Raw genomic sequence first — 23,080 nt, 5'->3', positions numbered from 1 at the left:
CCATGTCCTTCAGAGAACATCTCCGGGACATCTGCACCAACCAACTCCACTGGCCCACTTCAACTCCCACTCCCACTCCACCAAGGATATGTAGGTCCTGGCTTCCGCCATTGCCACTCCCTTACCACCTGATGCCGTGGGGTTGGAGGGTCCCAAGGTGAAAGATGGGGCATTCTTCCTTCAGGCATCAATGTGGATTTCACCAGTTTCCTCAATTCCCCTCCCTCCATCTTATCCCAGTTACAACCTTCCAACTCGGCACTGCTCTCATGACCTGTCCATCTTCCTTCCCAGCAATCCACTTCAATCTCCTCTCTGACCTTATGGGCGGCACGATGGCACAGTGGTTAGCACTGCTGCCTCACAGCGCCAGAGACCCGGGTTCAATTCCCGCCTCAAGTGACTGACTGTGTGAAGTTTGCACGTTCTCCCAGTGTCTGCGTGGGTTTCCTCGGGGTGCTCCGGTTTCCTCCCACAGTCCAAAGATGTGCAGGTCAGGTGAATTGGCCATGCTAAATTGCCCGTAGTGTTAGGTAAGGGGTAAATATAGGGGTATGGGTGGGTTGCCCTTCGGCAGGGCGGTGTGGATTTGTTGGGCCGAAGGGCCTGTTTCCACACTGTAAGTAATCTAATCTAATCTAATCTTTCACCGTTACCCCCAACCTCATCTACCTACCACATTCTCAGCTACCTTCCCTCCAGCCCCATCCCCCTCCCATTTATCTCACCACCCCTTCGGCTCACAGCCTCATTCCTGATGAAGGGCTTGTGCCCAAAATGTCGACTCTCCTGCTCCTTGAATGCTGCCTGAACAGCTGTGCTTTTCAAGGAACACACTCTCAACTCTAATCTCCAATATCTGCAGTCCTCACTTTCACCTAATTCCCATGAACGGGTCCCACTCATTCCCAACCAATTTCTTTTCATTTTGAGTGATCAAGAACCTAGTTATGCCATCCTTGAATATGCTCAGTGATGGATCCGATGTGCAGTTCAACGATGGCTCCAGTACTTTGATTCAAGTCTGACTTGATATTTTTCTAAGGATAACGGAAACATCACAAAATTATTATATGAAGCACAATGAGGCCACTCAGCCCATCATGCCTGTATAAGTATAGAGGGGGCAAGGGGATTATGTAGAGGTTCAGGAATCATGAATAGAAGATTTAGGAGCCTTGAATATAACCAGGCCTTCTAACCAGCTGCCTGAGCATTTGCTACTTTCATACCTGCATCCAAACTGTTTCTTGGTTGGACGATCCAGCCTGATCCCAACCCTGACTCTCTGGAACAAAACATTAGTGCATCCAGGCTCCAGTCACATGGAGATAGCTTCTGCAGAATCAGGGAATCTCCTGACTTGAGCTTCCCACCTCTGAGGTGAAACTCTGGCCCTTAGATATTCACACTGTCAAGCCCTCAGAATATATTCTCCTAAATCAAATGGAGTTTGGGCCCAATGTACTTAGCCATAGAAAATTATGCACACCTCAGGTACTAAGGTAGTGAGTCTCTGAAGCATAATTAAAAAACACCACCCTTGTTTCAACTTTGTTGCAAATAAACATCAACACTCAAAATCATCAGAGTGTTAGCTTTGATATTTTACAAACAAATCCAATGCTGGCCTCTGGTAATTATGGAGACTTCAGATGGAATCATCAATCTCACCGCAATTAAGTCAGTAAAACAATAGCTTTGTAGATCTTTGAATCTGGACCGATTCCCATAGTCTTGATTGGGCCTTTGTCCCCATGGCCCATAGCAAGAAAAACTGAGGGACAATTACACCCCCATGCGGGACGTAATGATCAAGATGGAAGTATGGTGGGAAATATTCAGTGAAAAAAAGGAGCCTTAGGCATTCTGCTTGAATGCAGTCTGTTTGAATATGTTAACTGATCCCATGTCTGATATGTTATGAGGGAATGCTGGGGCTCCTCAGAGATGGGATAGAATTTTCTTCATCAGGACTTCAAAGCACACAGCGATAATGTCGCACTTCACACAGTTGCTGGTGCAGCTGCATTAAAGGTTCTTCGGGCTCTTATTCACATAGATTATGTTTTCAGAGGCATAAAGGCACTATCTCTTAGAGTAAGCGGCGCACAGTAAATGAGGAACGTATCAGTAAGTCTTTCTGGTAATAACTGGCAGCTTATCAGATGAACATCAGCCTTTCAGCACAGAATACACCCAAAATACTACTACAGCTTTTTCTCAAACAATTACAAATATAATGCCCAAGATCAGTAGCATTGTGAAGCAATGATGTGGGATTTAACCATTGCTTGTTTTCTGATTAGCAAAGCAAAGGAAACCTATAAAGAGTAAGTTTACCAAAGGGTAGTACACATAGGAATCAGCATGTATCAAGCTTAAAGGGTTAAAAGTTTCCACTGATCTTTTTGACAAGCCAGGGAAGACTTCCATCCACCACAGGCTGATGACACTCCCAAATTCCAGTGAGGTGGCCAACTGCACCTTTAGTGCTGTAACTAAGGCACATGACCTGCTGAGCAGGAATATCAGAGGCAGCAATGAGATTATAGCAAAGTGTCTAAAACACATTTTCGTCAGGAAATGAAGGGACAACCATTCACAGGTGAGCAATGTGTCTCTTTGGTTAAGCTCAAGGGTAGGTGCTGCTGATCTATCAGTGAAGAAATAAGTAGAAAATTCAAGTTGTCTCGGTATATCTCTAGACACACCCTGTAAAAGTCAGTCTGCAATGTAATATGGCCAAAGGGGAATTTTTCTCAAAAGTTGTTGGGAGGAGACAGAAAATGATCTGAGTTTCACCTGAAATACTCAGTCCATTTAACTGGGATTTCACTGCAGTTCCATCACCTCCACTAACAATCCAGCCCACCACTCAACCACCACCATCCCCCTTTTTCGAACCCTGGACCAAACTATCTCAATGATTAAGTTGATAATAAAAATATTGATCAGCCAAATCATAGTCAGGAGTTGAGTGAGGTTTAGATACTTCTACACAGGGAATTGATGGTATGATGGCAATGTCACTGGACTGCTAATCCAGAGGCCTAGGTTAATGCTCTGGGAACAATACTTCAAATCCCTCCACGTAGCTGGTAGGATTTAGATTCAATTATTGAATTAGGTATGTAAAGTTTGTCTCAGTCATGGTGACCATGAAACTATCATTGATTGTTGTAAAATCCTATCTGGTTCAATAAAACCCTCTGACCAGGAATCTGCCAATCTTACCTGGTCTAGCAGATTCATCCAGGAGAAAGTGAGGACTGCAGATGCTGGAGATCAGAGTCAAAAGAGTGTGGTGCTGGAAAAGCACAGCAATCAGGCAGCATCCAAGGAGCAAAAGAGTCGACATTTTGAGCATAAGCTCTTCATCAGGAAGATTCTGATGAAGAGCTTATACTCGAAACGTCGAGTCTCCGGCTCCTTGGATACTGCCTGACTGGCTGCGCTTTTCCAGCACCACACTCTTCGCTAGCAGATTCATTTGGCCTACATGTGACGCCAGACCCACAGTATTGGAGACTGATTCTTAACTGCTTTGTGAAATAGTGGAGCAAGCAAATCAGTTCAAGGACAATCAGCAATAGTCAATAAATGATGCTTGTCAGCAATTCCCACATCACATCAAAGAATAAGAAAGACACACTACATAACGATTAGTATATGTCCAAAAGACCAAAAAAAAGAGAAGCTTTAGCATCCAGTAAGTTCTGGTAAATCACCCTCATCCTGTATTTTGTCCCTAAATTGTTAGTCAGAATTTATTTGCAAACAGTGCTTTGTCCACTGAATGACGAGGGAGGTTCACTCCAAATTCAACCCTGGAATTCAGCTCTGAATTTACACTGCATGAAAACTAGAACCAAAAATATCAAGTGTGCTAAAAATTGATGGGTTTTCACTAGGGTAGATAGGGACAAGCTGTCTCCATCAGTCAAAGGAATGATAACCAGAGGGCAGAGATTAAAGTCACTTGTGAAAAGGAACTAGAGGAGAATTTGTTAAAGGTTTAGGGTATTGCCATTGGAAAGTACTGCCTGAAAAGGCAGTGAAAGCAGTTTCAAAAGTGAATTTCCAAAAAGGTAACTGGATAAATACTTGAAGTGGAAAAAATTGCAGGGCTATGAGGGATGGGTACTCTATTAATGTAGTGGTAGTGTCCCTACCTGTGAGCCAGCAGGCCTGGATTCATGTCCCTCCTGCTCCAGATGTGCAAAATTACATCTTTGAACACGTTGATAAGAAAATATCTTGGGCTATGAGGGAGAGGCGGGGGGCAAGGGTAAGTCAACAGGATGAACTGGCCAGCATTTTCCAAAAATCTAGTTCAGGTATGTTGGACTGAACATTCTTCTTCTGTACTGGCTGATTCTATGATTCAGTAACTGTTCTTCAAGTGACCCAGAACAACATTTATAAAGCATTAATGAAAAGCTTATAAGATCTTTTAGAAAAATCTCTCTTCAGTCACACTGAAAGTGAAATAAGGCATTTTAGGTTATTATTGAAAAGGTAGGAGACCAATAGACTTACTCTTTCTGGTTTCAACTAATTTAATGAATGGCATGACTCAGTGGCTCTAACAGGCCTTTGGTGAATTCTCTTTCAGAATTCAGGATCAAGAGGGAGTCATATTACTAAGTGGTTCTTTAAACTCAAAAGTTGTATTTTATCAGCAGGTGTGTTTATTGCCAAACTGGGAGAATAAGTGAGCTGAACAGTTACAATGAGCATGTCAATGGCTCTGGGAATGAGCTGCTTAATTCAAGGGGTCACAGTGTGGAAGCTGGTAACACTAACTGGTTCATCCACTAACTTCTCACTTGGTCAATGCTACTTTATAACAGCATTGTTGTTAAAATAGGGAACATGTCTATGCTGCAAAGTGGACTACAACAGCATTTATCTGAGTGTTTCATGACCTGCATTTCACAGGCTCTGGATCTGAGATATTCCACAGCAAAGAAGCTGACAGTGCATCCACAAATGGCAATGTCAATTGCCGTGGTTTTCCTTGGTCTGACCTAGTGGATTCAAACTCCTCCCAAACAGGGTGCCAATACTTTTTTTAATTACTCATTCACAAGATGACAGCATTGCTGGCCAGGCCAGCATTTATTATCCAACCCTAATTGCCCAGAGGGCAGGTAAGAGTCAACCACATTGCTGTGGATCTAGAGTCATGTGGAAGCCAGACTGGGTAAGATTGGTAGTTTCTCTCCCTAAAGCACATCGGTGAACTAGATGTTTTTTCCTGACATTCAGCAATGGTTTCATGGTCATTAAACCCTTAATTCCAGATTTTTTTAAGTGAATTCAAATTCCACCATTTGCCATGATGGGATTAGTACTCCGATCCCCAGAATTTTACCTGGGTGTCTGGATTAACAGTCCAGCGATAACGTTACAAGGCTAATGCCTCCCATAATGAGCCAAGTGGCTCTTGCAGCTACTGAGAGTCGATATGGTGAGACAGATTTATTGTCGGGCTGCGCTGTGTTTTCCCTGCTGACCTTTGGCTGGACTGCTCTGCACTCTGGACATTGCAAAAGCCTCCCCCAGCTTGTGGAGCCCTTTCACCTGCCACTGACCTCGAAGGGATCGGACATTCCATTCCCAAATTATGTCTGGATGACCGTCTAGCAGCCCGGACCTGTCAGTCAGTGCACCGTTCTGTAATTTTCCATCACTCCTTTACAATCAGTGGAATGGTGCTATGCAAAAGAATCAGCTCACTCCATCGAGTCAGTCCCAGTGACAGACTAATGCGGAGGTCAGCACATGGAAGCCCGCAAATATTCCCAGCAATACATGACAAGCAGCTCAGTAGAAACCCTTCTGCCAGAACGTAGCATTCCCTGCAAGCCCATTTCCTCACCACTACACCATACCCATTGCTCTTACCTTCCAACCCCTCCCTCCAGCATTCGCGAGCGCGGCAAGTTCTGTAGGAATACACAAAACTGTAGCCTGTCACTCTCCTCCAATCCACAACTTTGAGTACCCTGTACATCTTTCCACTCAAACCTGCAATCCACGCCAACAAAGGAAGCCAACAAACTGGCGATGCTCAGTGAGGCATTCAATTTACTGCTCACAGCAAGTCAATAACTGCCAATGAAGCCTAGTTATCTGCAAATAAGTGGCCGGTGAATAACTCCACACCACTTGTTGCTGAGTGTTGTGCTACTTATATTCAAATTTCTTTTATATTTATACAGTTAGAATGTTTATTTTCTGATAAGAAATGGTCAGAAGTACTTAACTCAAGTTTCTATGTCAACACCAATGGAAATATCCAATTGCTTAATGTTACTTTCCTTACCATTTTCAAAAGTGGATCAAGGATGTTAAGTGAGAAGTTTCAATGACCAGAAAATTTCTGGACTACTTTCCAAAAAAGCAGAGGTCATTAGGACATGTAGAAAAGAAATCCTGAAGGCCTTCAAAAATCTGCTTAATGCCTACAATTATTCAAAATGGAAGATCTGTGACCTTCTCACCTCACAACTCAGTAACTACGGTTAACTTTAGGCACAAATACAAATCTGCTTGATGTGGAAGCTTAAGAGTTGCTGAACTGAAACAACGCTTCAAATGTAGTAAAGCACATGTCTTCCTCTTTTAGGTTAAATCACTGCCCATGCATTAAATATTTTAAGGCTGTGTGCCGAATCTGAGAGAATGGGTGAGATTCTGAATGATTACTTTGCATCAGTGTTAACTGAGGAGAGGAACATGATGAATCTTAAGATTAGAGATAGAAGTTTGATCAGTTTGGATCACGTTGGCATAAGTAGGGAAGATGTGTTGGGTAGGCTAGAGGTTATTAAGGTGGACAAATCCCCAGGACTGGATGGGATCTATCCCAGGTTGCTGAGAGGGGGAAGAGAGGAAATAGCTGGGGCCCGGACAGATATCTTTGTGGCATCCTTCAACACAGGAGAGGTGCCGGAGGACTGGAAGGTTGCTCATGTTGTCCCCTGTACAAGAAGGTTAGTAGGGATATTCCGGGTAACTACAGACCAGTGAGCCTGACGTCGGCAGTGGGGAAGTTGCTGGAGAGGGTACTGAGAGATAAGCTCATTCTTTTCTAAATATAAATAGATCTTATCAGTGATTGGCAACATGGTTTTGTGTGAGGGAGATCGTGCCTTACCAACTTAGTAGAGTTCTTTGAGGAAGTGACCAAGTTGTTCGATGAAGGAAGGGCTGTTGATGTCATATACATGGACTTTAGTAAGGCGTTTGAGAAGGTTCCCCATGGTAGACTAATGGAGAAAGTGAAGTCACATGGTGTGCAGGGTGTTCTAGCTAGGTGGATAAAGAACTGGTTGAGCAACAGGAGACAGAGAGTAGTAGTTGAAGGGAGTTTCTCAAAATAGAGAAAGGTGACCAATGGTGTTCCACAGGGGTCAGTATTGGGACCACTGTTGTTTGTAATATACATAAATGATCTGGAAGAGGGCACTGTTGGTATGATCAGCAAGTTTGCAGATGACACAAAGATTTGTGGAGTAGCAGAAAGCATAAGGGACTGTCAGAATACAGGAGGATATAGATAGACTGCAGATTTGGGCAGAAAAGTGGCAGATGGCTTTCAATCCAGACAAATGTGAGGTGATGCATTTAGGCAAGTCTAATTCTAGAGCCGAATTATACAATGAATGGAAGAGCCTTGGAAAAATTGCTGGGCAGAGCGACCTGGGAGTGCAGGTCCATTGTACCCTGAAGGTTGCTGTACAGGTGGATAGAGTGGTCAAAAAGGCATATAGCATGCTTGCCTTCATTGGACAGGGTATTGAGTATAAGAGCTGGCATGTCATGTTAAAATTGTACAAGACATTGGTTCAGTTGCATTTAGAATACTGTGTACAGTTCTGCTTGCCACATTACCAAAAGGGTGTGGACGCTTTGGAGAGGGTGCAGAGAAGGTTTACGAGGATGTTGCCTGGTATGGAAGGTGCTAGCGATGAAGAGAGGTTCAGTAGGTTAATCTTATTTTCTCTAGTGAAAATAAACCTGAGGGGAGACCTGATTGAGGTTTACAAAATCATGAAGGGTAGAGACAGAGACAGGGTGGATAGAGACAAGCTTTTTCCCAGGGTGAAGGATTCAATAACGAGAGGTCATACTTTCAAAGTGAGAGGTGGAACGTTTAAGGGGGATACACTTGGTAAGTACTTCACACAGAGGGTGGTGGGCATTTGGAACACGTTGCCAGCAGAGCTGGTAGAGGCAGGCACGGTAGATTCATTTAAGATTGGTCTGGACAGATGCATGAGTAGGTGGGGAGCAGAGAGATACAAAGGCTTAGGAATTGATTGACAGGTTTAGACAGTACATTTGGATCAGCTCAGGCTTGGAGGGCCGAAGGGCCTGTTCCTGGGCTGTAAATTTTCTTTGTTCTATCTCTCCGAACAACATGGAAATGATCTAAAACAACTTATAAGCAATTTTGAATGCAAAACAAGAATGTCTTAGAGTCATAGGGTTGTCCAGCATGGAAACAGACCCTTTGGTCCAACTCATCAATTTTGAGCACTTATTCTAAATTAATCTAGTCCCATTTGCCAGCATTTGGCCCATATCTCTCTAAACCCTTCCTGTTCATGTATCCATCCAGATGCCTTTTAAATGCTGTAATTGTACCAGCCTCCGTCACTTCCTCTGGCAGCTCATTCCATACACACACCATCTGCTTCAAAAGGTTGGCACTTAGGTCTCTTTCATATCTTTCCCCTCTCATCCTTATTCTCTATGACCTCTACTTTTGGACTTCCCTAACCTGGGAAAAAAACCTTGGCTATTTATCCTATCCATGCCCCTCATGATTATATTCTATAAGATCACCCCTCAACCACTGATGCTCCAGGGAAAACACCCCAGCCTATTCAGCCTCTCCCAATAGCTCAAACCTCCAACCCTGGCAACATCCTTGTAATTCTTTCCTGCACCCTTTCAAGTTGAATAACATCTTTCCTATAGCAGGGAGACCAGAAGTGAACACAGAATTCCAAAAGTGGCCTAACCAATGTCCTGTACAGCCACAACATGATCTCCCAACTCCTATATTCAATGCATTGACCTTTTGTGTACCAAATGCCTTCTTTGTGACCCCATCTACCTGTGACTCCTGCGTCTCGATATCTGCAAATTATTAACCGAGGCTAACACTCCTCCAAACTTGTCATCGCATACTTAAAATTATACACCAGTACAGATATTTGTATGGTTATAGCTAGTCATCAGAAACTTCAGATGTCACAACACAGCACCATAAACAGCAATTATTTGATCAAATATATAATGGGCATTACTCATTACTTCAAAATTGAAATGTCATTATGTTATTCACCAAGTATTGCAAGATCAGCCACATGATTAAAAATAGGATATAATCCTCTTTATCTTTTCTTACTTGAAGGATGGAGGTAGATGATATCTTTCACTGTGAACTCCCGAGACTGGGCCAGCTTTAGACAGTCAGCAATCAGGCTCAGCAGCAGGACCCAGGCCGGGGCAGGCCGGGCTTCCATTGCTGGTCTTGGGCTTGGGCATACAGATATCCAATGAGATGCCTTCTTCCCTGGTAGAAAGTACCTAAAAACAAAGCAGTTTTCTGAGAGCCACTCCAAATAGAAGGATGGCAGCTAGTTAACAACTGCCCAACACATGCAGACAAGTTTACAGTGTTTCCCACACACAGTGTCTCCCTGACACCAACCCAGCTTTTAAAACAAACATCATATTTTAGACATTTATCGTGTAGAGATGAAGAGCCAAAGAAGAAAAGGACTGTTTCATCAGACCGCACATCAAACCCACTGAGCTGATTCTTTTTGGCAATTGACTGACAACTGTGCCAGTGACTTCTCCTTCCTTGGCAGCAGGTCAAGTATGGCAGATGGAGTGTTGGGCAGATGGTGGGTTAGGGTGGAAAGGGGTGGGAGGAGGAGGATTCATCTCAAGCAGCTGCATGATTTAGCCAGCTAAAATAACAAAGCAAGTTGCAGAAAAATTGTCAGTCAACTCCAAAGCCTCGTTCTTTCTACCTCCTCCAACCCCTCCAGCCCGAATTTCCTCAGGATTTGGCCTCCAATAATTTGATTTGTTACATTCTCTTTTTCTTTTGGCTGAGGTATGGAAATGTCAAATCCACTTAGCCTTTACAAGCTGAACCTTTGCCTCAGTAGGGTACCACAGCATGCTTTTCCCCAGCTCCTCGTCTGCTGTTGCTTCAGACTTATTCCATTATAACACTGTGGCCTTTGCTTTGCCACCATGCCCATAAAATTAACTGACAAATTCATGAAGCAAAGGATACAATTGCTCATTTGTCTGAGATGATTAACGTGGGGACATGTTTTCTTTACCATCACCAGATGAGGACACAAAAGGTTTCGGCTTCCTGATGGGGGAGAACGTTATTATAAATATTTTTCCTTCCAGCTCAGTGCACCTAATAAAAGCTGGATTCTCACAAATTATAAACCCCTTTGTGAGCAGGGCAAGGCTTAATGCAGGCACACCACTGACCCCTATAATTCGTTCCGTTCCTGTCTGCAGTTAGATTACATTACCAGCAGGTCAGAGGGAATCCTCAGACTGTGTGCGCTTTGCTTTGGCATGTTATGTTCTGTCAACCTCTTACTAAAAGGGATAGAGAAAAGTACTGCAGCACATATCATGAACAAACAATGGACCCTGCTTTAAACGTTGCGATTGTTGAAAAAGTCAATATTTATTATTCAAATACAATGACTTGTACGGTGGAAATTTATTAATCCCATACTTTCATTTGTACAGCTTACCCAGAAGTGTCCACATTTGACAAGCAGCGAGTGTGAACAATTAATTTAAAAATTACATTTTTACAGAACTTAAAAACTTCTTCTAAAAACTTTAATGACTTGCCAACATCTCCATACAATGTATGGGTGTGAAAACCCTATAACTTGAGCGGTTCAAATTTATCAAGTAAAAATGTTACAGAAAATGGACTACACCCTTTCAGAATTGTTCACACACCTTCAATGAAATGACAGCATGTAATTACTTGGCAGGAATACAATTAAAAAGGTGCTGCTTAGATTTATGGCAAACAACTAAAAGAAAGCAAAAAAGAAGTAACTGCATTTACAGCATCTAGTTATCTTACTGAATGAATTGTTTTTGGATTGCTGTGACTGCTGTTAGTTTGGTTAATGCAGCAGCCACATCTCCTGAGCAGCAATTAAATAAATTATGACATTAATCAATTGAGAGGCATTAACTAGACCACCAGGCAAATTCCCTGCTTTCCTTTGAATAGGCCTGTGGGACCTTTATTATTCACATGAAAGGCAGATGGATCTCATTTGAAAGATAGCATCTCCAGAAATGAGGCACTCCTTCAATGCTGTACTCAAGTGTCAGACCAGATCATGTGCTTAAGGTTTTGGTATGGGACTTGATCTCATAGCCTCCTGACCTAGAGGTGAAAGTATTTCCAACTGAGTTCAAGTACATCTTATTGGATTTTCATGCATTCCTGTGTATAGTTGAACATTGATTTGTGACAGCATCAGTGATTTCAGGACAGATATCCCAGGGTGAAATTTGCTCTCATTGCACCCATTTTCAGGCATTAAGATGGATGAAGGTCCAATTAAGGAGCCAGATTTCCATGCCCAAGCAGCTTTGGAAGTCTGTTACCTCATCAATTTTGGCAGTCTACAGGTATCTCTATGATGACCACTTTCAACAGGCATCAGGCACCTTGAATCTGCCAATGTGGGGACCTATGTTAGTCCAATACTTCATACCAGAAATTGGTTCCACCTGAATGCAGCCAACATCAGGCTGACTTATTCAACATCAGACCTAACCAATCATTAAAGTGACTATTGAAGGCTGTCAACAAAATGTAATTAGTTTTAACAAGAAAGCTTAATGTGGCAAACTAGTACAGTTCACCTAGTATTGCACACTCTCCTTCTCAGCACCCTCCAGCATTCCCCTTTCTCCTCCTGACTCACTTCAGCACAGCCACACAATACAAGTACCACAAAAGTGTGAGGGCACAGGAGGAGGCTATTCAGCCCATTGTGTCTGCACAGACTGTAAAGCTATTATACTGCATGTCCCTGGAATGCCAGCAAAGGAGTGTTCCCTCCCTCAAAATCACAATGTACCCAGTACAATGGGGCAAAAGTAATTTTTGGAACCCATGAGTTTAAGTTACTCTGGAGATTTGAGCTCATAATTTGTTCTGTTGATGGTGCCATTTCTCAGAGGAGACCTTAAATTGAGGCACTCAATGCCCTTTCAGGTGGATGTAGATGTTCCCTTGTGAAGAGTAAGGGAGTTCTCCTGTTGTCCTGGCCAACATTTCTTAATGAACTAACACCTTAAAACAATTAATCCTGCCATTGATTTCATTGTTGTTTTTTGAGACATCACTGAGTGCAATTGCACTTCAAAAGCACTCCATTGGTTGTATATCACTCTGACATTGTAAAAGACCTTACACACTTCCAAGTTTCTTCTTTCCTCAGTAAAGAATTTTTCCAGACTTAAGGGATAATCTGTGGATAGAAGCTACAAGTGTGGGCACAGAAGTCATTGCCTGTGTGTTGCTGCTGGTCATTTGAAATGTGGCCTTTTACTAATCAGCCAGTGTGCTGAACATGGTACAGGGAGAAAGTGAGGACTGCAGATGCTGGAGATCAGAGCTTAAAAATGTGTTGCTGGAAAAGTGCAGCAGGTAAGGCAGCATCAAAGAAGCAGGAGAATCGACGTTTCGGGCATAAGCCCTTCTTCAGATTCCTGAAGAAGGGCATATGCCCGAAACGTCAATTCTCCTGCTCCTTTAATGCTGCCTGACCTGCTGCGCTTTTCCAGCAACACATTTTTAAGCTCTGATCTCCAGCATCTGCAGTCCTCACTTTCTCCTAGTTGATTTTAACCTATTGCGAATCCTCTTGCAAGGATGCCTTCCTTGAAGAAGCTCACCTCCTTCCTGAACATGGTACAACACTACCAACAATGTAGTTTAAACAGATCTCAGTGATATGGGCTCACTAAACTGAAAGCTTCACAAAGATAACTGTGACAAAATATTCACCAGAACAGGAGACAGTGCATAGGAAGGCTGACGCTATTTTTTTCAAAATCAGAATTGGGAACAATAACTATTTTCTACTGCCAGTGAATGTGATCTTACTTCTCTCAGGAATGGGGGACTTTTTGTGGCTTTGCAGTGCGAGAAATACTACACATGGTTTTGACAGAGAGGAATTGAAAGCACACTGTTGGTAATTTTCTGCACCACACCCAAGCCAATTGATGTGACCAATCACCTGAAATTGTGGATGCTCACTTCAAAACTTCATTTTGCATTCAATGATCTGCACACATGATTTTTTGGAAGTTATCCACTTTTGGGATGTAACAGACCTCCACCAACTATTGGCCACAGTGTGCACCTGACAGTGGAACCTCTATGCCAATTACAGTGATTGGAACCAGGTGGATTCCGACTATAGGATCCTTGATCGGAATCACCACACAGGTGACTGACTGTGTGGAGTTTGCACGTTCTCCCCATGTCTGCGTGGGTTTCCTCCGGGTGCTCCGGTTTCCTCCCACAGTCCAAAGATGTGCAGGTCAGGTGAATTGGCCATGCTAAATTGCCCGTAGTGTTAGGTAAGGGGTAAATATAGGGGTATGGGTGGGTTGCGCTTCGGCGGGTCGGTGTGGACTTGTTGGGCAGAAGGGCCTGTTTCCACACTGTAATGTAATCTAATCTGTAATCTTATTGCCCTGGGCTAATCAGGAAGCCCTGACTGACCGTATAAACAGGGGATACTGGTCATTCAGGTGTTTTCCTTCCTGGTGGTGAATGAAAAACTACAAGCAGGGGATTCAGAATCTCCTCAGTTCAGGGGATTGACTCAGAGCTGGCTGGCCACAGCCAATGTACTGTGCACAAGTAAATAAAGGGTGATTTGGTGATGGGATACCAGCCTCTGTGTAGTTATTTCACGAACATAGTCTTGTTTCATGATTGACAGCTTACCTTCATGTATAATAATTTGGAGGCACGAGTTAAACTGGGAAGAGCATTTTTTGCCAAAAGCTTTAAATCCCAAGTGCACTTGGGTGAGATCAGCTGACATAACATTTAAAGCTATGCTCCGAGTGCTGGAAAGTGGGACTATTGTAGATTTATAGCTCCTTGAACGTAAAGTCGCAGGTAGATAGGATAGTGAAGAAGGCATTTGATATGCTTTCCTTTATTGGTCAGAGTATGGAGTACAGGAGTTGGGAGGTCATTTTACAGCTGTATAGAACATTGGTTAAGCCACTTTTGGAATATTGTGTACAATTTTTGTCTCCCTCCTATAGGAAGGATGTTGTGAAACTTGAAATGGTTCAGAAAAGATTTACGAGGATGTTGCAAGGGTTGGAGGGTTTGAGCTATAGGGAGAGGCTGAATAGACTGGGGCTATTTTCTCTGGAACATGACAGGCTGAGGGGTGACCTTATAGAGGTTTAGAAAAATCATGAGCAGCATGGATAGGGTAAATAGACAAGGTCTTTTCTCTGACATGGGAGAGTCCAGAACTGGAGGGCATAGGTTTAGGGTGAGAGGAGAAGATTTAAAAGGAACCTAAGGGGCAACTTATTTTACACAGAGGGTGGTACATGTATGGAATGAGCTGACTGAAGAAGAAGTGATGGAGGCTGAGACAATTTCAGCATTTAAATGGCATCTGGATGGGTATATGAATAGGAAGGGTTTAGAGGGATATAGGCCAAGTGCTGGGAAATGGAACTAGGTCAGATTAGGATGTCTGGTTGGCATGGACAAATTGGATGAAGGGCTTCTGCCCGAAACGTCAATTTCCCTGCTCTTCAGATGCTGCCTGACCTGCTGTGCTCTTCCAGCACCACTCTAATCTCCAGCATCTGCAGTCCTCACTTTTGCCCTGTTTCACTTGAACCATCAAGCCTGCTGAATTCAGGGCCCATTGTTCAACCTGCAGCCCTTCATTCTGAGGAAATACGGATCTCAAATTATCCAAAAAATGAAATGGCCATTTCAACTATTTTATTCAGTCAGGAAGGATGAGCAATAGCAAGGTCGACTGGAACAATGTTGTGAATTCACTCTTCTTACAACTTCATTAACCTGAAGCACAGAGGAAATGCTCCTGCAAGCAAATCTAATTGAATTGAAAATAAAATTGCTACAGATAATGGTAGATCCACTCTACAAAAGATTAATAATGTGGAGCGTATGCAGAATAATGGATGTCTCGTGCAATTGTCTAGAGAATAATAGATCCCTGGCAGTGACTGCATATAGATAATGGATACCAGACGGTAATTATGCGGAAAATAGTAGGCACTGGGTGGTGATTACATAGAGAACTAGTGAGTAATTAAACAATTGTCTTCAAATAAAGCTATTCATATAATGTAAACATTACAGAATAGTTTCAGAGGTTTATTACCATTGAAATGAAAGAGATTGAAAACTTAGAATCACTGGTGAAGTGTGTTTGTTCAGCATACTGTTTGCAGTCTGTATTTGATTACCTTTGTTGTAACATGGAGCTGACAATCTTTGGCAGGTGCCTACCATATTCTCGGTGCATAATAATATGCAATAAAAGGATTAATGATCATTCCTGCATTGAAGCAAGACTGGAAAATAACTTAGTGACCACAAGGAAACGGTTGCAAGATGTACTGAAATACGAAAGTTTAAGAACACTCAGCATGAATCTAAAATGCAACAGGGCAAAAGGAGTGCTTTTCAACTTTCCTGTGAATAAAAAAAAAATCAGAATTCAGCTTCAGAGGATAAACAAGAATTCACAGCCACATCATTAATTAGATTAGATCCCCTACAGTGTGGAAACAAGCCCTTCGACCCAACAAGTCCACAGCGACCCTCCAAAGGGTCACCTACCCAAACCCATTTCCCTCTGACTAATACACTTAACACTATGGACAATTTAACATGGCCAATTCATCTGACCTGCACATCTTTGGACTGTGGGAGGAAACCCACGCAAATACAGGGAGAATGTGCAAACTCCATACAGACAGTCGCCCAAGGCTGGAATCAAACCTGGGACCCAGGTGCTGTGAGGCAGCAGTGCTAACCACTGAGCCACTGTGCCGCACTCATTTGTAAATATGTAGCATGGGGGCTCCTGGTGGATATAGTCTGGGTCAGAAATTAGCTTGGATAAGAATCCTATGTGGTGGTGTTGTGCTTGGACCTGGAATTCCTTGTAACTAGTGTGACTAAGAAGAGATCTGCAGCCAATAATATTATCAACTGGATCATAAACTATGTTGGGTTCACATTCAGACTCAATTAGCTGACACAACTTTGTTCTCCAGTCAAAAGTGTTAAGCGAATATCATAAACCACTTGGACATTTCAAAATGTTGTTACTGACAATGATTGCAGTAAATAAGGGTGGCACGGTGGCTCAGTGGTTAGCACTGCTGCCTCACAGCATCAGGGACCCGGGTTTGATTCTGCCCTCGGGTGACTGTCTGTGTGGAGTTTGTACATTCTCCCTGTGTCAGCGTGGGTTTCCTCCAGATGCTCTGGTTTCCTTCTACATTCCAAAAAGATGTGCAGGCCAGGTGAATTGGCCATATTAAATTGCCTGTAGTGTTAGGTACATTAGTCAGTGGTAAATGTAGGGAAATGAGTCTGAGTCAGTTACTCTTCGGAGGGTCGGTGTCGACTTGTTGGGCTGAAGGGCCTGCTTCCACCCTATAGGGAATCTAACCTAATCAGCTTTTCTTGTACTAAAATAACAGCACTTTGAAAAATCAACATGGCTCACAGGTGTAGTTAGTGTTTGTCAATTATATCAGGTGAATTTCTTACCCTTTAAGATCGTAGGATTGAGAATTCAAATCTCCAGTTCACAGGAACAAAATAAAAAGTCAAATGGTTAACTTGTTCCTACCCATAAACAGCTTTGCACTCTTGCCAATGAGGCTGCTGCTTGCAGGTCTCAGAAACTTGGGCTCAAACTGTGCAGGATTTTCAGACATTTAACACAGCTCAGAAATCACACACAGCTGGCAACTGAATGTCTGAAATATACCAGCAAGCAAGGATGGAGAGACCAGAAAATTAATCCTAAAACAGAGCAAAGGCCAAAGCCAGAAGATTTCTTCAGATGATGCAATCCTGGTTTATTATCCATCTTAACTAGTTTGTAATGTTACCACTTGAGAAGAGATGGCAAAGGAGAAGGAAAGTCACCAATTTCAGGAAAAAGTGGGAATATATCTCCTTGACTCCTGAGAACAATCAAACGAAATTCTTTAGATCATGGTGAGCCATGATTGTGGATTGCAGCGATTTAACACTTACTGTGTCAAATGGCAGCCCTTCCCCGCAAATATACCTTAATATCCTTGGGAACCAGTCAAGTCTGAACTTAATGGGAACCCAAGTTAAATCACTCAGATTATTTTAACAAGTTATTCTTTTGCTATGAAAGGTCAACTGCATAGGAATAGTACGTGAGAAAGCATTCAGCAAAGCCTATTAATCAAGTCATTCCACACAGATTCAGGTCATTTTCTGGATGTTTATGTATGAAGACTATTAAAGTTAATGATACATCAGCAATTAAAACAGCAAAGTTTAGAAGGAGTTTTCAGGTATGCAATGGATAGTAAAATATAGTCCCTCACCTTCACCCTATTATTTAGACAAACACTATTGGTCTGCAGTCTGTTTCCATGCTGTACAACTCTATGACTATGACCATAACACGTGTTTCTTCAATGTGAATTGGCTATAACACGATCGAGGAAGTTAGACCGTTATTTGAATAACACAAACTTTCCTTGTCTGTTTTGGCTATAATGCAATTCTGGTCCCATTGGTTTAAATGGTGCTGGTATTATACAATTTTCTTATAAGGCGGGATCACAGGGGAACGGAACTATCGCGTTACATCAGAACAAACTGTAAGGCAATACATTTGGATCCCTCCGTGGTTCTAAACGTTTGAAGAGAATGGTTCCTCAAGTTAGTCTAGCAAGAAGGAGAAGGGCACTTTGGGATAGGAGAGACACAGTCAATTATGGGGCCCAGAGAAGCACTTCTCGATTGTGCCCAGACATACAAAGGAATGAAGCAACTATTTGCACTGAAGAGTGTTGGTCTGTAAGGGTAACATGATACAGTGAGTCACACAGTCAGGGCTAGTAAAGATTGGAATTTGTACTTTTGTATGTGCTTATATCAGATAAATTAAAGTCTTTCTTCTTGTCATTATCTTAGCAGGACTGATATACTTAACAGTAAGGTCCGAAGGAGTGTTGCTGAACAAAAAGACCTTGGAGTACAGGTTCATGGGTCCTTGAAAGTGGAGTCGCAGGTAGATAGGATAGTGAAGAAGGCATTTGGTATGCTTTCCTTTATTGTTCAGAATATTGAGTACAGGAGTTGAGGGGTCATGTTGCGGCTGCACAAGACATTCATTAGGCCATGTTGGAATATTGTATGCAATTCTGGTCTCCTTCCTATCGGAAAGATGTTGTGAAACTTGAAAGGATTCAGAAAAGATTTACAAGGATGATGCCAGGGTTGGAGGATCTGAGCTATAGGGAGAGGCTGAACAGGCTGGGGCTGTTTTCCCTGGAGCGTCGGAGGCTGAGGGGTGACCTTATAGCGGTTTACAAAATCACGAGGGGTATGGATAGGATAAATAGACAGTGTTTTCCCTGTAGTGGGGGAGTCCAGAAATGGAGGGCATAGGATTAGGGTGAGGGGGAAAGGTATAAAAGAGACCTAAGGGGCAACTTTTTCACACAGAGGCTGGTGCGCGTATGGAATGAGTTGCCAGAGGAAGTGGTGGATGCTTGTACAATTGCAACATTTAAAAGGCATTTGGATAGCTATATGAATAGGAAGGGTTTGGAGGGATATGGGCCAGGTGCTGGCAGATGGGACTAGATTGGGTTGGGATATCTGGTCGGCATGGACGAGTTGAATCGAAGGATCTGTTTCCTTGCTGTACACCTCTATGACTCTATTAATAACAATAATTCACCACCAGGACAGCCACATCAACATAGACTGGATGAAGGACTTACGGGCTCTCTGAAGTACCTGATTAACTATCACTACATCTCAAAGCAACCAGGCAAGCATATCCAATGTTAATAGGGATTTATGGTGTCCTGCAGTGCACTCCATAACAAGTATGTACATGCTTTACTCAAAACCATCCTAAGTAAATCAAACAAGGATCCCACCCTACTAGTCTTTATTTGACTATGAAAATGGGTGAGCTTTACATCAGTACAAAAACACTCCTTAAACAATACGCACCGGCAAATAAGGCAAGGGCCCTCAAACTGGCCCACTTTGAGGAAGACATAACAGGAAGCTATATTATAATTGAAAGTATTATCACAATACTGAATTAAGAATCATTGGAAGAAAGATATATTGTCAGCAATAATGAAGGTTCAAATTGGATGCACATATTCTTAATTCGAAAAGGTATGAAAAGCAGCCTCTAAGAAAAAGCATTCAGAAATTATAATCAGAGAAACTGACACTGCAAAATATCATATGATCTTTTTAATACAGTGACAATTTATTTAAGAACATCTACATTTTTGGGTTGCTTCAAGCTATTCCAGTTTATTTTGGTTTTCAGATGGTAAATCACCAATTAGTGGAGACAAAATTACCATAACCCTGAAAATGTATATTTTATCTGGAGATCTATGTAAACATTTGAAAACAAGCCAAAAAAAACAACAGCAAACCTGGAAAGTATTGTTTTTAGCTACAAGGCTTATCTTATCTCTCAAGATAAGATGTGATGGGATATCACATCAAAACTTGTGTCAAACTTAAAATGTCTATTAAAAAGTGAGTTTGTGCAAATGTAATCATCCATTAAACTTTGTGATTTATTTGTTCAAAACTTCCGTTGTTTGTGGAAACATTTCATCGTATTAAGTATTTGTATTTTTAAATATTAAATCATACAACATTGAATACTTTAGAATGTTTATGGTGTTACACTAGACATTTGAGTTAATCTTCATTACTACTGTTAGTACTTAAGTTTTAAATTATACATTACCAACAAATTAGTATTATCTCCAATGAGTTCCAAGGCACAAAGGTATGATTAACTAGAATTGGTTGCCAAGACAAAGTAGTAATCAGAAGGAGCAACTAAAGGTTGGTCAAAAGATGCATTTTAAGGCAAGATTCCAAAGGAGGAGAAGAATTTGAAATGCAGAGAAGCTTAGAGCAGTAATTCCAGAATAAATATGAACAGTCTTTTCCTATATTTATTGTTAAAAGGAAATCAGTTTTCTGAAATATTTCATGATCTATTGGAAGAAAAAGTCAGAAATGAATTATAAGCAGAAACTGGAGCAATATTTCAGTCCTCAGTTTCATAGAATCCCTAAAGTGTGGAAATAGGCCCTTTGGCCCAACACGTCCACACCGACCCATTCCCCTAACTAATGAATCTAAGCTACACATCCCTGAACACTATGGGCAATTTAGCATGGCCAACCTAACCTGCACATCTTTGGATTGTGGGAGGAAACTGGAGTGTCCAGAGGAAACCCACACAGATATGGAGAGAATTCGCAAACTCCACACAGTCAGTCAACTGAGGCTGGAATCAAACCCAGGTCCCTGGTACGATGAGGCAGCAGTGCTAACAACTGAGCCACCATGCCACCCCAACAGCAGTAGCTGAAAATGATTTCACTGGTATATACAATAACGTAAAGGAAGGTCAATCCAGAAATAGAACCTCAAACTGAATAGCGTTGGGTTTGAACTAAAGTACAAATTTAAAACAGATATCAGGAATGACTTCCTCAATCCAAAATGGTCATGTGGTATTAATTTACAAAGTTTTGTTTTCTTATTATTCTGTTCCCTATGAACAATCTGAGCCTATCATAACACTGAATCAACCTCAATTACTCAATCTTGCTTTCCTGTCTCACCATTATTTGACTAACCTGACTGCTTCTTGAAATGTATCTGTTTCATGAATTCTCAGCTTTTCTTGGTCCTCCTCATCTCCCATTGGTAACTAATTAATTAGTCATTCAACACAAGAAGGCATGCACTTCTTTCTTGGTCAGCATTGGCGTCAGCCTGATTATGGTAATTATGGCCAAACGTTTAATGCACTTGCTAAAGCAGTAAAAGCATCTCACAGTGACAGGTCACTTCCTATTCACTAAGGTATAGCTTTTAGGGACTATTGTGGATGCAGTATTAATGTCCCTATCTCTGAATTAGGAGGCCTGGGTTCAGTTCCCACCTACTCCAAAGATGTGTAATAACAAGCTGATTGGAAAGAAAAGCTACAAAAAAACTCCCTTCATGACATAACTCCACTGTATGGAGGTGAATCAGTCAATTTGGTAGTGGGACTAGAAAGATAAACCTTGATAGTCTTCTATTAATAGAATCCCTACAGTGAGGAAGCAGGCCATTTAGCTCATTGAGTACACACCAACCCTCTGAGAAGTATCCCATCCAGACCCTCTACTCTATCCTATATCACAGCATATCCCATGGATGATCCACCTAGCCTGCACATCATGGGCATATTTAGCATGCACGTCTCTGGACTGTGGGGGGGAAGCCCATGCAGACACAGGGAACCTTGCAGACTCAACAGTCACCCCAGGCTGGAATCAAACCCAGGTCCCTGCTTCTGTGAGGCAGCTGTGCTAACCAACTGTGCCACCGCACTGAACACTGTAATGAATGCTGTATCCCTGTGGACATACTTTTTTGTTGAGTCTCCATCCAAAGCATCAAACAACTAATATTTTTAGTGTTGGTACTAAGATTTTGAGAATAGTTACTTACTTTTATAAACATTTTTTAAAACGTCATTTCATCTTGCTGGTGAAGAATTTCTAAAACAAATTGCCATCTACAGCATCAGGTCTAATGTAGATTACTACTGGTTTCAATGGAATTGTTTGCTCTGGTCTTGCAGTTAGAACTCTGGGAGGAGCCACCATATTCAGAAACCACAGGCAATTTTACCTGTGTATTATTTGTTGTAAAGTTGTAACTGCAGTCTTTAGAAAGATATGAATCTATTACATAGGATGCAAAGGAAATCTGATCTGCCGCTGAACACTCCGACCTGGAAGCATTCTTAGGAATAACAGTATAAATATACGATATCGCTTCACCACAGAGTGAGGAGTGAACTGATTCAATTCTACATTATTTCTTGGAATAAGTAAAAAAAATACATTTTTGCAACAGTAGAGTCAACAGCAGAGAAATCTTGCATGACAGATCTGTTCACTTTTACTGGTATTTGCTTCCGCTGAAGCACAGATGCAAGTTAGACGTATAGTTGGTGCTTAATGAATAATCAAACTATTATCTGCTTTGGCCAGTTGTATACTCTGTGCCTATCCAGTAATGTGACTGGTAATTACAGTTGGCTTCTCTCCAGTGGTTCAGTAACCAAGTGATTTTAATTATTGACAAGGTATGAAGAGTTAAAGCTGCCCTTGAAGCACTGAAAAGTATGAAGAAATTCATACAGTGCAGGGATAGGCCTTTTGGTCCACTGAGTCTATTCTGACCCTCCAAAGAGCATCCCACCTTGAATCCAACCAATCCCTGCATTTCCCATGGCTAATCCACCTAGCCTGCACATCCCTGGACACTATAGGGCAATTTACCTTGACCAAGCCACCTAACCTGCGGGAGGAAATTGAATTGAATTTATAGTCATATGTACTGAGGCACAGTGAAAAGTTTTGTCTTGCAGGCAATACAGGCAGATCTCACACAGACATGGGGAGCTCATGCAAGCTTCACACAGTCATCCTATGGTAGAATTCAACCTGGGACCTTAGCACTGTGAGACAGCTGTGCTAACCACTGAGCCACCATACTGCACACATTAATAAAGGTATACCCATTATATAAGTGTAATATTAAACAATGAATTCAACTATTTTGGGAAAGAAATAGATATAATGCAATTTAAAAATA

The 23,080-nt window shown here is 42.0% G+C and overlaps 1 protein-coding gene across 6 annotated transcripts in view; it reads right to left on the bottom strand.

The window, feature by feature from the left end:
• Positions 1 to 23,080, bottom strand: part of lypd6 (LY6/PLAUR domain containing 6) — a 238,790-nt gene that overhangs the window by 20,764 nt on the left and 194,946 nt on the right. For all 6 annotated transcript variants that reach the window (XM_087989250.1, XM_087989251.1, XM_087989253.1 and 3 more), the window contains one exon: positions 9,431 to 9,612. In XM_087989250.1, the coding sequence (XP_087845376.1) occupies positions 9,431 to 9,548 (118 nt within the window). In that variant the 5' untranslated portion in view covers positions 9,549 to 9,612. The remainder of the gene's footprint in view (positions 1 to 9,430; positions 9,613 to 23,080) is intronic.

This window comes from Chiloscyllium plagiosum, unplaced genomic scaffold (assembly GCF_037043375.1).
Source record: "Chiloscyllium plagiosum isolate Xiang-an unplaced genomic scaffold, Cpla_swu_hap1 HiC_scaffold_7, whole genome shotgun sequence".
NCBI classification, from domain to species: Eukaryota; Metazoa; Chordata; class Chondrichthyes; order Orectolobiformes; family Hemiscylliidae; genus Chiloscyllium; species Chiloscyllium plagiosum.
This window is presented reverse-complemented; position numbering and strand designations above follow the sequence as displayed.